Below are 15,932 nucleotides of genomic sequence, written 5' to 3'. Positions count from 1 at the left end.
AGCTGACTGGGCCAGATCTTTTTCTATGTGTGTGTGTGTGTGTGTGTGAGTGAGAGAGATTATGTGTGGCTGCAGTTGTTAATTGTGGCATAATTATCAATGAACCTACCCTGCTGTAGCCCTCCTCTACCTGGTAGTGTCATAGCACCATACTTAGGTCTTAATGTGTTGACACAAAATACAGTAAAGCAGTATTGCCCTCAAGTCAATGAGAGCATTCCACCATTCAATCACAAACAAACTTTTATAATTATTTATTACACATATTTTTACATTGACAAGGTCAAATTTCTACATGTAATGTGAACGTTGTTGCTCTTAGTTACAAACTCAGAGTGATCAACCGACTGCAATTCCTCTCAGCTCTCGTTTTAGCAGCTTTTAGCTCATTTGTTGCTGCAACTTTACTGTTTTGGTTCACTCTCTCTGCTCTCATGAACTGTTTACAGCCAGAGCAGGCAGCTGCATTCAAGGAAAAAGCTCTGATAATACCAGAACACACTCCAAATGAATGCTAATGTTGTCTGCTGGAAATAGGCAACTTTTTGCTAACAAGTTCACCATGTCAACTTTATAAGAGAGCGAGAATGAACCAAAACAGTAATGTTGTGGGCCATAAAACCAAAACCATGAGCTGAAAGACACTAAAATGCTTCGTAGAGGGTACCCTGGTAGCCTAATGATTAAGGAGCATACCACATACCGGCAATGTCCTTGGTTCAATTCTAGCCGAGGACCTTTGTTGCATGTCATTCCCCTCTCTCTTCTCTCCTTTCCTGTCTGACTCTCTATCATGTATCCAATATAGGCAAAAACAAAATGCCAAAACTGAACTGCACAGTCAGGTGATAATCCTCTGAGTTTGTCACTACAAGCAACAACTTTCATGTTAAATGTAGTAATGTGACCCATTGTTAAGAAACATATGGAAAAATGGTCCCAAAACAGACAATCTACTTTGGCAGTGCTTTAAATAAAATAACATATTTATCAGGTATATGTACACAGAAAATGATTAGAAGGTAGACACTGGTTTACAGAAGTAGCATGAACATCCCAAATACTCTCAAGCGTTCATAAATCAAGCAACAAATAAATCAGCAGTCATGAACAGTTGTGCACACCCAATAAGAAAAATTACATCCACGCTATACATTCGTCATGCTCCCTGTGAGCATTACATGTTCATATTTCATGCAATGTGGGTGCTTATCTGGCAACCACATATTACAAGTTTAAGATGGTAATCTGCCTGCCAGTTCTCCTCCTCACAAATTAGATTACTTCAAAGGATCCCATATAGTGGTAAAATAGTCAGTTTGGTCTTTCCTGATGGAATATTCTGATTTCATATTTGAGATGAAATTTTGAAACAGCTTTCTCATTACAGTTTGTTATGCAACCCTTCTAATTACCGCTATTTCCATTATCGAGTAATCAGTCTCAGATCATGTTGGGTGACATACTCCAAAAAAAGGTAACTTTAGGTGAGGATGAAATCTTGAAAATCTTTCCACCTTTTTCAGTTTTACATTTTATACCAGATTAGAATTTCCTTTCCCCTGACAATATGTCTCAAATATATGCTATGTGTGTAAAATGTATTGCAAAATGACCCTAAAATGCCAGATAATTTTAAAATATCAGCTTTTGAAGTGTCTCATTTATTGAAATGATTCCATACTCATTATTCTTACTTCATTTCTACTTTTTTGCATTTCACTCCTTCTCTCATAATTTGGGATGGCCAATTCCCCTTACTCATACTCATTATTTTTCAGACTGAGGCTCTGCTCGACTCATGAGCAGACAGAAAAAGAGATGACCAGCTTTCGTTGAAACCATTTTGTTAAAACCATCGTTCCCCTGCGATCTGATGGTGGTCGGTGAATGGTCGGTGCTTAGTTGGCTCTGCTGACTCACAGGGAGACGGAGACAATAGTCCTCAGCCTCGTGGGGAGAACAGAGAAAAACAGAGTCTGCTGGAAAACTTTGATGCGTTTTCTTTCTTGTTGAAACTCCAGAAGTGTTGCACATAAGACAAAATCCAGAATTTTATTTTGGTTGTTTTCTTGCTCTCTTGTTCACTTTCCCCAGTATCTCTTTTGCCCTTTCTAACTCATTTCGATTCAAACGGAGGGAAATAGATAGAAGTTTGGAATGGAAGCTCCTTACTGGATAGCAGCTCCCTTTCCTTCACTCCCAGGATGCCCTCTGTTCTGCTGAGTCATTTACTGTTGTGCCGCAGTCAATGCATCTCAGAATACCACCGACTATGAATGGCAGAGCTGAATTCCTTGCTGGGGAGCACAAGCACCAACCGATTTTCCTTCCCTTTGAAAAATTAAAACCCAAATCTAATCTTGTCCCTCGCTATCAAATTAGCAATTAAAATTGCAAACAATAGTGTGGCTGGTTTCACTGTTCTCTGCGCCACCCTGGGGCGAACTGGCCTTGCCTTTCCAAAGATTTTTAAATGTCACAGTCAAAGAAGTTGAAAAAGACCATTACCAGTGACATTTTGTTGCGTGTGTGTGTGTGTGTGGTATTAGAGCATACAAACACACATACATTCAGAGTAAAATGCATTTTCTCAAATGCAAATACAGTACTAGATCGTAGGTTGTTTGAGATTAGTGCCCGTTCATCACTTGTTTTGTACTCCACTTTGTGTTTAGTGCGGTGTTCCCTTTTGACCCCAGTCTCACCCTCTGTGGTTGCCATTCCCTTTCATTAAAAAGGTAGCAGATATGCCCTTCAGCGTGTCCTTTACAAAAACAGAGCTATAAAAAAATCAGAATTATAGCTGCTTCTGCTGAAATGCATATGTGTAGATGTGGATGTGGATATCGGGTTGCTAATGAGTTAGGTTAGGTTGAATTATATTCCAAAGATCTCATTTGAAGCCACGCTGGTTTCCATGTCACAACTTGTTTTAAAATGTTAATAATTAAACATTTTCTAGAGTAGCTGCAGTTTTTAAGCATCTGCCTCTAAGTCAACATCGCCATTATGTCCTTTTCTGACCCTTCTTCCACTGTCATAAACCTGAAGTTTGATTTGAGGAAGTGATACTATCCCACAGGCACTGGTAGGAATTATAGGGGCCCTTAACAAGTTGTGACTCTGGACACATTAAAAAACTCTATCAATCTCAGACTTTATGGTCCCCCCCTCTGGAGCTCAGGGCTGCCTGACTCATTACAACTCTACTTACTTTATGTGTTTCCTTCAACCAACTGGAGCCCATTAGGTAACGTACTGTATGGTATGAACTGTTGTCATTAGGGTACAGTATAAAAGTGTTAAGCGATTAAATTCAAACATAAATTTAAATGTTTAACTCTGAACTACACTGAACAACAATCTTTAAGTCCTATCTGCATGATGATACCTGTAGCAGTGGGGCTAGTGCAATAACTTGAGACCATGTTACCACATTTCTTGACTGTGGATAAAGTAGATCCTGAGGCATCCCCAGGCCAGATTGGAAATATATTCCCTCCAGCTTGTTCTGGTTCTGCCTTGGGGTCTCCTCCCAGGTGAACATGCCCAGAATATCTCCAAAGGGAGGTGGCATCCTGATCAGATGCCTGCACCACCTCATTTGGCTTTTGGCATGTAATTCAAAGAAGCAGCAGTTCTACTCTGAGGTCCTTCTAGCTATCTTAGCTCTTCACCCTGTCCCTGCGGAGCAGCCAGGACACCCTAAAGAAAATTAATTCTGATATATTCAAAATCCTGTTCTTTTGGTCAATACCCAAAGCTCGTGACTCAAGGTTAGGGATGAAACTCAGATCGACAGGTAATTTGAAAGCTTCACTTTCAGGCTCCGCTCACACTTCACCAGAACTGTTTGGTAAAATGCCTGAATCAACTGTCGATCTCATGCTTTATCTCGCTCACGATCAAGATCCTAAAATATTTGAACTTAACGCATCACACTCTGCAAATCCCCACAGAGATCACATCCCCAATGGAGTTAGCAGAACATCGTTCCCTTTGGCCTCCCAAACTCTTCTTACACCTGGGTTTTTTCTTCCATGACCCAAGAGAATGGCCTACCAGTGCTATCCAGCTGATATACTTTTCATGAATTCAGCTTAAAAGAATAGTTTGACATTTTGGAAAATAAGCTTACTCATTTTTTTGCTGACAGATACTGATACCACTGAGTTACTGATACCACTTTCATGGCTGTGCATGAACTATGGAACCACAGCCAGGAGGCGATTAGCTTAGCTTAGCATAGATACTGAAGTCTTGTTGTTACCCTGGTGTTGCCAGCATTTTTCAAACTGTCAAAATGTCAAACTATTCCTTTAAGTTACAGCTTAACAATCCATGTATTTTTTGTCAAAGAAAAAAGAAAGGGCTTATAGTCTTGAGGGCCATGTCAACCTTGTATTCGATCAAAAACACCATCCAAACTAGATGGTCTTCACACCTCTACAGCATTATATTTACATCTCAACAGTCTCCAGCAGTTTGGACATACTTCTATAGGTAGACTATTGCGAACGTGCTCATAGTGAGGATTTACGGTAAATCCAGTAATAAGCCCACTGACCCACAGAAAGATATGCCAAACTCCAGTAATAAACCTGTAAACCACCAGTCATAGGGAGAAAAAAACAACAGCAATACTGGGTTGCATCAGCTGTGAATCAACTTATGGATTTAAAGCAGGAGGCCAAGAGCTACGGTGCAGGGTATAAATTCTGCAAATGAAAATGGATAACATGGGGGTGGATATGAATGGTTGGGCTGGTGTGTGTGTGTGTGTGTGTGTGTGCGTGTAAAGCTGTGAATAAGGAAAAGGAGGATCCTTGGATGACATCGGGGCTGCTACGAGTCATCAGTTCCCAATACTGCTATTCATGAATCATTTTAACAAATGGCTAAGAGTGTGTATTCGCCAGTGTGTACATGAATGTGTGTGCTTGAATGTGTGTGTGTGTGTGTATGTGTGTGTGCTGGTTCAGGAAATACAAAAAAAGAGCCCTACGCTGAAGTGTACAGACTATAGGCATAGCTAGACGTCAACTCCCTTGAGTTATGGATTGGCTTTCTCTGTCTGTCTGCTCATCCGACTGTCTGTCAAACATAAAATCACTGGTGACAAGGCAAAACTCTCAGATTCTGAATGTGGTTGTTGTGGCATAATGTATGTATTTAGATTTAAAATGTTAAAAGGATCTCAGACACAACTAAAATGAATTCACTGTCTGTCTCGATTCTGATTAGTGCCACTTTAAAAAAGGAAATTACTGTGGAGAAGAAAGCACGTAAGTAAAGGAATAATAGGAGGAGGAGCCTGCCTGTCTGGGAGATTACCAATTAAGTCTGGGCTTAATTTGTGGTGAGTCTGCAATCAATGTTTACGTGTTCCTTTGTTGGAAAAATTAGGTGGCTCTTTTAAGTTTGACCTCCAAACATGTCTGAACCCTATAAAAGGTTACTGCCAAGTCTCTTGATTGCAGGTCCAAAGAAATCCCTGAGGACTCCTTAATTGCTGGATTATCAGTGAAAAGACCTGACAGATGAGCTGACATTATGTCTTTAATTGCTTGCTACATCATGCCAACTCTTTTTTAAAATTTGCTCTCATTTTTAAATTTTTTGGCCTACCCATGGGTAGATCAGCCTTATTATAAATAGGTTTATATGGCTATAGGAAGGGAGGAAAAATCAATGCAAATATGGAGGGAGATGGATAGATGTCTCAATTACAAAATCACCAAAAAGAGAAAGTACAGATAACACACTGAAAAGATGTTTAGGGTCTATCTCAATTGTCTTGTGCATCTTAACCATTTCCTATAACTGTAATTGTTGTCCTTGCTAACAGTAGTGTATGTGCCAGAGATGTAAACAAATATGAACACATTGTTTGGATATTTTGCAGAAATATTTGCCATGGAGGATAAACATCTGTAAATCTGCTTAGAAATCCTAGATAAAAAATGTCCCCTTTAACTTCAGATCTTGGCAAATACTCATCAGATTCATACTTTTTCTTAAAGTTTTTAAAAGTAATCCAGGTGCTGTACAGTGCGACCAGGAACTGCTAGTAGTGAAAACAGCATGACTTTTTATGATGCAGATTGGCCAAAATGTGAACAAAACAACAAAAAGAGGGTTTTTTAGGTTCACAATTCAAACATTGAGTCATGTTCATCCTCAATAACTTTTCATCAGTTTTTTTTACCAGATTTCTGTGCAGTAAAGCTTGATATTGTTTACCTCATAATTTAATATTGAAGCCTGGCACGTTACGTGACTTGAAAATAGATTAGAACTAACTAAATGAACTTGACTCAAAGAGAGTTTAAGATTTTTGTCAAATAACTAATCCTCTTTTTTGTCCATAGACATTCTCCTGTGCCTGCTCCCATTATATAAATAACCTTTAGTTTGTAAAAGAAACTAGAAAAATCTGACTTGTATTTTCCCACTATTTAAACCTCCTGTTCAATTTCCACTATTTATTTCCACCCGGACCAATAACACAGTTTCACAGCTTTTATTCATACATTCATCAACTTTTCTTTCTTTTTTTTTGAAGGAGGGGTTCAAATACAAATCATTCTTGATTATTTGATGAATTTCGGTATTTGTTTACTGTTATTTTGTATACTCTGTGTGCAGCTAAGCTTGTACACAAACGTCTGAGGAGTATAAATGTTATGTTAACATATATGCCCTACCCATTTCCACTATAAATCTAAAATACGGATACTTTTTGTGAAGAAAAAAAACATTCCATTGAACACACTATTTCTACCTTCATTTCTGTTGCACAGTCCAATGGGTAATTTTTGGGTGATTCTTATTTCCAGGTTGTATTTCTCTGGTGTCTACGAAATCATACCTTAGTAGAAAAGTTACAATAGCCTGGAGCTCAAAAGCAAGCTGAGGGTTGATGGTTTGAATCTCCAGGGTGATTTTGGAAAAACTGGGTGAGCAAAGTAAATGAGCTGTCCCTTCACCTCAGCAGCTATTACACTCGCCCTCGAGCAAAGGGTTAAGTTCCTAACAGTTCCAGCGGACAAGAGAGGAAGAACTACACTTTGTGAATTGGTAAAACACGGCGCTGTTTTTCTAAAAAGGGCTGATGCATCACCTGTCCCGGGATAATAATTTAACACCTAAGACTGAAATGCTGAAACCCGTTGACGCTGTAGAAAAGTCGGGCTGCTGCTGTTTTAAAGTCAGTGTCCTGAGACAGCATACGGATCAGCAGGCAAGTGCTTACACTCTGAGGAGCTCTCCATGGTGCCGCTGCTGCACACACTGCTGCTCCTTGTAAAATCACGCAATGCTCTACAGTCAGTTGAGAGTTACTGCTCCACAGCCCTCTTGTAGTTTAGGCTGGAAGCTTTCCCTGTTGTTGACAGCCTTGGTGCTTCCTACTAATATTCAACTCACACACTGGTGCACTAGACAGAAAGCAGGTTGGAATAGAATCTGGGCTGCTGCGGTAAGGACTCAGCCTTGATATAGTACATGGGGCGCGCGCTTTAACGGGTGAGCTACCATTGCGCCCCATGTTTCTTTTATTGATCTCCGGTCAAGATGTTAAGAAGTGATTTGGCCACAACAGTGGATTAAGAGACAAAAGGCATTTACATCACCTTGTGTTTACAGCTCCCAGTGTCTCACGAGCTGCTGGAGCAGCTCTCTATAAACTGTCTCCCCTCTAAAAATATTAAATACTTTTAATTTTCAAGTTAATTTGAAGAAAACAATGACAGGATATTAGAGGCCTGCCCACACCCTAAACAACATCTTGTAAAGCCTTTCAAAAAGGTTTATAGACAAATGTAAATGTGTTCTACATAGTTTCCAAACATCAAGAAGGCAGTTTTTATCTAGTATGAGCTGGCCAGAGAGAAAGGAGAGTAGAGGAAGAAGAGAGGAGAGTCGTGTGCTGCAGATAGTGAGGAACTTTTTTGTTGAATGTTAACTTTCAGCCCTGGTGTCCCATATTCTGTATTCACCACATGTGGAAAATTAGACATTGTGGTTTAACAAGTAGCCAGCCTACATTTTTAAAGTATTTACTAAGCATCAACATTTAGCTTAATATCAGCCCCAGTGACTGCACACAGCACTCCGGTAGTCCTGTCCTCACAGTGAAGCTGCAGTGTTCACACCCCCTCCAAATCTGAGTTAAACCCAGCGTAATTCCTGAAGATCGGCTTACCAGTAGCTAACATTAGCAAGCCAGCTAAGGACACACAACATGTAAATAACACAACTGTGGTGTTACCAGAAGTTGCTTTACTAAGTAATGTGTTACTGCCAAAACACTGATGGTATACCAGCTGTCTTGTCTAATAGCTGTCTTGAGCTTGACCATTATGTGCGACTTTGGAGGCCCGTTGGAGCAATTTGGAGTAGCAACTTGTCTTACAGACAGCAGATAAAGCGTTAACAAAAACAAAATAAATACAAAAAAGTAAACTAAGTATGCAGGTTAGTGCCAGAAACCAGAGAACAAACCTGTAACATCCAAAATTACATTTTTGTTTAAAAAAACCAATAGAACGATTAAATAAAAGACCTTCTATACCAGCGCCAACTCTGGGGAGGTAAAACCACCATCCTGATGGAAACAAATTAAACTCACTGTGCAGATAGTGCTGGGACTTCAGTAAAATTACCTGAGCTTTCTGTGTGGCTCTAATTTAAATTGACACCAATAAATTTAGGGCACACTATCACAGGTTTCTCATTAGGTTTTTGCTGGGATTTCTGAACCAACAGAAGGCAGTAAATATTAAAACTGACTTAATAGAGGGCATATAGAGCAATTTTAGCAGAGAACATTGAAGTTTCTAAGCTTCCTTAAGCAGCTTATTTGCATTTGTTTTATTGGAAATGAATAGCATAAGGCAACATTGCCCACTGTGTGTCGAGCACATATGAGTCTCATAGTTAAAAGCTTTGTCGGTACAGTGTAAAGTGCCACTCTATTGACAGGAAGGGGGTCAGACTAGTTTTCTAATGAATTCAGGGATGATCTTATTCCCAAATTTATTTTCTGCTGCTTTATCCTCTTTCAACACGGAGGAGGCTTGACAGTGTTTGAGATCTGAAGGGCCTGCTGAATAATGAGTGGAGTTCCCCTCCTTAATTCTGTCTGCAGCTCTCCCTCTCTCTTTGTATTTCTTTCATTTTCACTTCCTCCCTCTTCAGCATCTCTTCCTCAGATTTTCTGAGTATCGTTACAGAAATATTCTCTACCCGGTTTTGATCTCTCTCTTTCACGCATCATATATCTTAGTGCAACTCTCAGTCACACACATGTCTGTTATTCCAGATAATAAATACAACATAAACATAATTTTGTTGGCTTTCCTCCAAGCTTGTGCACAGATACCAATCTATTTCTCTCAAGTGCTCCCATTTGCTCTTTACAGTGGCATTGATTCCAGAGCTATTCATATTTGGTTTGCCTTTTCTTTCCTCACACCAGGAAGAGAGGTATAACGGAAATAAGGACATTTATGACTTGATCTATGACACAGTGACTTCTTAAAATGTCATTTTTTTGTCTGACCAGCAGTCCGAATCCCAAATAGATTCAGTTTACTATCATATAAGACCAAATAAAAGCAGCATTTTTGCTTGAAAAATAACAAAATAATTACCAGAGTTCATTGACTAATTGATCAATCTACTAACTGTTTCAGCTATGAAAGGTGAAAAAAAGTATTGTTGACTGTGTCAGAAAGGGAAAAGAGTGATTTCAAACTTCTTGCCCAAGCATTTCAGCGACAACAGCTTCTGGAGGCTTTACCAGCAGGTTGCTTCCACTGAGAGTTTCCCATTGTCAGTGAATACACCACGGGAGGCTGTAACAACGTCTATTTGCCAAGATCACTGTGACAAAAGTCTTTAGTCTCAGTCTTTCACTTTAGTTTGACATCTAGAGAGTTTTACTGAAATAGGAGGTCTGCCATTTTAAAAATGTGACACCTACTCTCACAAAATGAAGTGAGGCATGGACATAACATTCAACATAACTCAATAACCTTGTTAGTGTGGCCTTGATGAAAGAATGGAGACTATTTTGCTTTAGTTAGGGTTAGAATTTGATCTATTGAAGGAAAACTTAAAAGGTGTTTTTAGAATAAGTTAACAACAAGGGGAAATATTTTCACACTAAGGTCTTAATCAAAAAATAATGGGCAAACGTTTTACAATGTAGCCTATTCCTTTAAAGAAACAGAATGGTCCTCCTGGCTCTCAATCTCTGATTATTTTGCACCCAACTAAAAACATGTTTCTCTTCTTTTATTGGCCCAGATGCTGACTCAAGTGTGAAACTGCCAGAAAGACTCCAGTCAGAGTTTTAAGAAAACCAAATCCATAAAGTTACAGCGTAACTACTCCAATCACACACACACACACACCCCTTACACAAACAAACTGGGTCTGTATGCTGTGGCAGAGATAACCTTCAGCGCCTTTAGTCAGAATGAAAAAACTACAACTAATTGGTATTATTTCGAAACTATTTTTCAACCGGAATACAAATTACTACTACTGTGATTTTTAAGAAAAAGGGGAAATGGAGTCATGAGGATGAATACTAATTTTTAACACTAGTTGGACTTAAGCATGCTACACCACACAGACATGTTTTATAGGTATTAATTTGGTGCATTTAGTTGACAGTTTTAAGAAATTTACAATAAAACCAGCACAAAGACAGAAAGATGAGGGGATGCTTTGGACATTTTGATTCAGTTTCTTCTGAAGACTGGTCTGTTTATGTGGTGTTCTAAAGTATCAACATCAAAGCCAAGAAACCAACAGACAGCATAATTATCTTTGAAGATTAGTGAATATTGTGACAGAGAGCAGCAGTTCTCACCATTTATGTGACAGTGGCCAACTAACGTTTCTCAAACAAACTCTAAAGGCTGAAACCGGGCTTCATGCATTGTAAAATACACATATAAACGCATATAAATGCACTACTGAGCCCAATCAATCATAATGGAGATGATGTAGATAAATGATGTTACCTTCATCCGTGTAGTCTGACAGTTACACTGCAACTAAATGTAGTTTTCACTATTCACTATTATTCAGTCCAATATGGTATTCATGTAACATAGTAATTTTTTTCTGAATGTATTCTGGCTCTGGGAAGGAGAGATGGCGTCCTCATTCTTAATCCTGCTTACAAAGCTCTGATTGGCTCCAACTGGGGAAACATTTGTCTATAAGCACAACACCAGACCTTTTAATATAGCTGAAAAAAATCTTAGATGTTGGCGGCTATTCAGACAATTTTGATGTTGCTTGTACAACGAGGACTGCAACTGTACAACAATCAGGCAGATAATCTTTTTTCAAGGTAAATCCACATCCGCACAGATCAACCCTGTCGCCTACAAATGATGTTTATATACAAATAATTTGCAGTAGCAAATGAGTATTAAAGGAGATGTAATGCTGCCCGACATGTTCTTTTGTAATCATAATGAGGAAATGTTAAATGGAAATGAACGCATGAGCAAACTCCCAATGCAAAATGTTCGTATTAAATGTCTCTCCAAAATATTCACAATATATTTAATTTATTCTCCCTACAAGATCTACAACTTGCAATTTAAGCATGATTTGTGTTTTTATAGTTATGTTAAGGCAAATCAAAGCTAAATTAAGGTTAAGGAAAGTTGTGGTCTTGGCTAAATGTTGACAAATGCCGACTTGAAGCAGGAGACAGGGACTTTTTTTAATATTTAACCAAAACCCAGATCTCCCTCTAACCTTAACCAAGTGGTTTAGTAGTCTAAATCTAACAACATGTGGGAACAGGACGCAAATTATATCCTCAATTGTGAAATCCCTGTGCTTTGGATGCCTAATCATCCACCCCAACCTGCAGAATAAGGATGTCGCACTTCCTGGGTTGGGAAAAATGTTGCCAGAGACCATAATCATGGCAGCAATTTCCTCCAAAACCCATCTGGCAAAGCAAATTAGTGGTTTAGAAATGGGGAGATTTTTGTTGCCTGGATACACCTATAGATTAAACACGCAGGCATAAAAGCATGCAACCTATACACTCCAAAGTCCCACACACGACACGGCACACACACCAACACACTTAAACCACATCATCTAAAGCTGTCCTCTCTGTCTCCCAACACACCAGGAAATGTTTTTCTTCTCTGAGGCGGCCTAAGTGGAGTGGTCCACTGAAGCCAACCCTCAGTAATTAACTGTCACAACGCTTCAAAACTAACAAATGGACTTTGTGTCAAGGAGGGCCCATTAATTTACTGGCCTCCACTCGTCGATCCAGAGCCTATTATCTCCATTACTGCAGGCTTTCATGTCTGGGTATCTTCTCCTGCTAACCCTTGATTTCTCTGTCTCACTTTGTACAGATTCCCTGGAACCTGCAGAAAGGCCTTGTGGATAATGTGCCTTTTCAACACGTATGGCACACATGTGCAGACACACACCATACTTCAGCCACATAAAGGTACATGCTCTATATGAACCCACACATACTGTATGCTTCTGGACACAAGGACACACTCACTTCATCTCTCATAACTGCATAAGTAAATCACAGAGGCATGACTCGTATTATAATATAATAAGCGATGATGCTGGGGTACAGAAATATGCACGCACCAATACGCTTCACAAGGACACACACAAATGATCAAATCCTCACACACACACATTCATCTACACACTCTACAGAGTTGTGTTTCCCTTCCAGTCAAACATATTTAAAAACTCATACATGCACTCCCACATTGGCATGACAACCTGAGGGGAGAAATCTTCCATATGTGACACTAATAAGTATTGCTCAGAAGGACTGGAGAGCCATTTCTCCATGAGGCATAAATAACTAAATAATACACAGACTATGGGATCCGTGTGATTTGTGATACAGCTCACATTTATTGCTCTTCAAAGGGAACGTATTACCAGGGTTCTGCAGAGAGAAAGAGAGACTGTGAGACTGTACTTTAGTGGCATCGAGATCTGGTTGGTCTTTCCTACTGAGACCAATACATTTTTGATGCTCTTCAATGCATTATCAGTGGGTTGGTGTGCTCTCAGGCTCTGGATACGTTTTCAGCTCATCTGAAGTAATTTCAGCTTCCAATTGCAGTTTTAAAATGACAATATTGTATCCAGAATCCATTTTAAGGGGTTGGTTCATCTTATTTAAGAAAAATCATACAGTATTTTCTCACTATTTTCTCCACCCACTGGTGGAAGAAGTATTCAGATCATTTATTGAAGTAAAAGTAGCAATACCACACTATAAAAATACTGTGTTACTATATTATTAAGTAAAAGTCCCGCATTAAAAACGTTACTTTACAAAAAGTAAAGTATTAGCAACACAATGTATCAAAAGTAAAAATACTTCTTATGCAGGATGGCCTTTGTGTTATATTATTGGATATTAATAACTGATGCATTAACATGTAAGTGGTACTTTAATGTTGTTTTTATAATTTTATAAACTGATCATATGTTTTGTTTTAGAAATCTTAATTTGAAAACTAGTAGCTCCAGCTACCAGATAAATGTGCAGTAGTGGAGTAAAAAGTACAAAAGTTCCCCCTGAAATGTAGTGGAGTAGAAGTATACCAGAAAATGGAAGTACTCAAGTACCTCAGAATGATACTTAAATATAGTACTGGGGTAAATCTATCTATCTATCTATCTATCTATCTATCTATCTATCTATCTATCTATCTATCTATCTATCTATCTATCTATCTATCTATCTATCTATCTATCTATCTATCTATCTATCTATCTATCTATCCATCCATCCATCCATTTAAAAGTTCACAAAAAATTGAAAATGATAAGGTGTGATCTTATTTGCAAGGACAGTAGTAGAACCTAAACAGAAAGTGTCACCATTCTGTTTAGATTTTAAACAGAAAGTGGGGGTCTACAATGATAACAATTATCTCACACCCACCAAAACTAAGAAGGCCGCCTACTTGTTGGACACTTCTGACATTTGTTTGGTTGATCACTCCAAAGCACCCTGCAAATTATGCCAAGCCAAAATGATCCGAGGCTGAGGCCCTCGACATTATGATACAACCACACTGAATCACCTGTGCCACATGCATTCGTTTAAGGAAACATCTTGCTCATTAACGCTTGCGCGCTTTTCCCAGGCATAATCCTATCTCACAGGACAGTTTGGAAGGGCTCTTCCATAAATCAAACAAGCTGCTGTGTATTTAGTTTGTTGGTGGAAACAAATATTTTCAGTGGCTGAGCAAGTAAAATGTATTTTCTGACATCCCTCTTGTGGTATCTTTCCATGCAAATAATTTTGGCTTTATTTCCTTAGGTTTTAAGATATCTGTCTTTAAGATTTCCACTTCCACCCTAATCAAATGGAGACGAAAGACATTTTGTTTATAGTGCTCACAGGATTAACAAATTCCATTTAAAAAAAATTCAACAGCCACGTATCCTTTCCAGAAATGAATTTAAAAATAATTTCCAAGTGACTTAGAATAACTTACATTTTTCGTTGGACTTGAAAACTGTTCACTGTGAGGTTTGTGTATTTGTGGAGAGTATCAACGGTATAAGTGCATTAAATATGCAGCATACTTTAACTTTCAACCTACAGTATAGATTTGATGTCAATGCTTTACCTTCATAACAGAGTTAATATGGAGTTTCTCTTTAAAAGCTGCTTACCTCAGGCTTTTCTAGCTAGAGATGAGAGGCACACGTGTGTGTTTATGTGTGTGTGTAAATGTGTTAAAGAATGTTCCCTCTAGCTGTAATAACAGTTATACGATTGGTTGTGGGTGGGTGGCTGAGGGCATTTCAGGCATCCTACTGACTAGGCATAAGCACTGTTGCACAATGTTGTGTGTGATCCTGCATACATTATGCATCTGTGAGTGCGTGAGTGTGTGTCTCTCGGTCAAAGTGTGTCTGGGTCTGAAATGTGATGCAGATCACTATGACTGCACTTTTAGAGTACTGCTCCTCAGGCCGGGGGGCTACAGTGAAATCTGCTTACTGTGTCTAGATTTAGTGTTTGCCTGCTTGCACACACACACACACACACACACACACACACACACACACACACACACTTTTTTTACAGGGTAATTATTCTTTTAGATTTTTATATTTATTCACAACTAAAAAGTGCAAAAATATTGGAATAGATACTGTTTTTTAGCAAAACATTTCACAGTAATTATAATGAGCACAAAGGAAAAACATGCAGCTGTCCACCACTGGATTAATGGTAACAGATACTGTCGGCGTTGGTATATTAATATGATTTTATCAGTGTGCTGATTCTTAACAGGGGCACTAGAGACATTCAAAATAAACAAAAAACATGCAGTTTAAATTAAATGTCAAATGTAAAGATATAGAGCATCAGTTCCGGAACAAGACTGTTTTTTTCTTTTCACTTGTCAGTTTTGATCAGTTTCAGTTGTGATTTCAGGTTGGCCTCAGAAGGTTCTGGCCTGAGAAATCAGCCATAGTGGTGCAATGACTGACAGTGTTAAATGCAGAAATTACACCATTCAGTGCTGTCTGCCCATTGTTCTCTAGCTCTCTGACGTTCTCTAGCCATCTGTCTCTTCATCTGTGCAGGAAGTTAAAATAGAGTTAGGGAACCTGTTCTATTTTACAGAGAGATTATAACAGTAAAAGTAATATTTCCTTCTCCATAGCTGTCAGGGTTGGATCTGTGTTGGATTTGCTGTGGGGGTGTGACAAGGATACCAGGTAATCCTCTCTGAATATAAATTCTTCTGATTCTTGAGACATTCTTTAAAGTGGGTCCCCCCCCACCACCCACACTCTCTTCTCACTTTCTTCCTCTTCATTCTCTGTCTCCCTTTCGATCTCTCTCCTGTTTCTCT

The 15,932-nt window shown here is 38.9% G+C and overlaps 1 protein-coding gene across 11 annotated transcripts in view; it reads left to right on the top strand.

Annotated features, from left to right (window-relative positions):
* The window catches only part of grm8a (glutamate receptor, metabotropic 8a), a 308,026-nt gene that overhangs the window by 277,926 nt on the left and 14,168 nt on the right, over nucleotides 1-15,932 (top strand). For 9 of the 11 annotated variants that reach the window (XR_006376766.1, XR_006376765.1, XR_006376772.1 and 6 more), the window contains one exon: nucleotides 12,417-12,514. The exons of 1 other annotated variant lie outside the window; for it this stretch is intronic. Coding sequence is in view for 2 of the 10 variants with exons in the window: in XM_044185504.1 (XP_044041439.1) it covers nucleotides 12,417-12,512 (96 nt within the window). In the remaining 8 variants the exon portion in view is untranslated. Of the gene's footprint in view, nucleotides 1-12,416; nucleotides 12,515-15,740; nucleotides 15,796-15,932 lie in introns of all 11 variants that reach the window. One more of the 11 variants, XM_044185505.1, reaches the window with a different exon arrangement.

Source organism: Siniperca chuatsi, linkage group LG23, assembly GCF_020085105.1.
Source record: "Siniperca chuatsi isolate FFG_IHB_CAS linkage group LG23, ASM2008510v1, whole genome shotgun sequence".
Classification (NCBI taxonomy): Eukaryota; Metazoa; Chordata; class Actinopteri; order Centrarchiformes; family Sinipercidae; genus Siniperca; species Siniperca chuatsi.
This window is presented reverse-complemented; position numbering and strand designations above follow the sequence as displayed.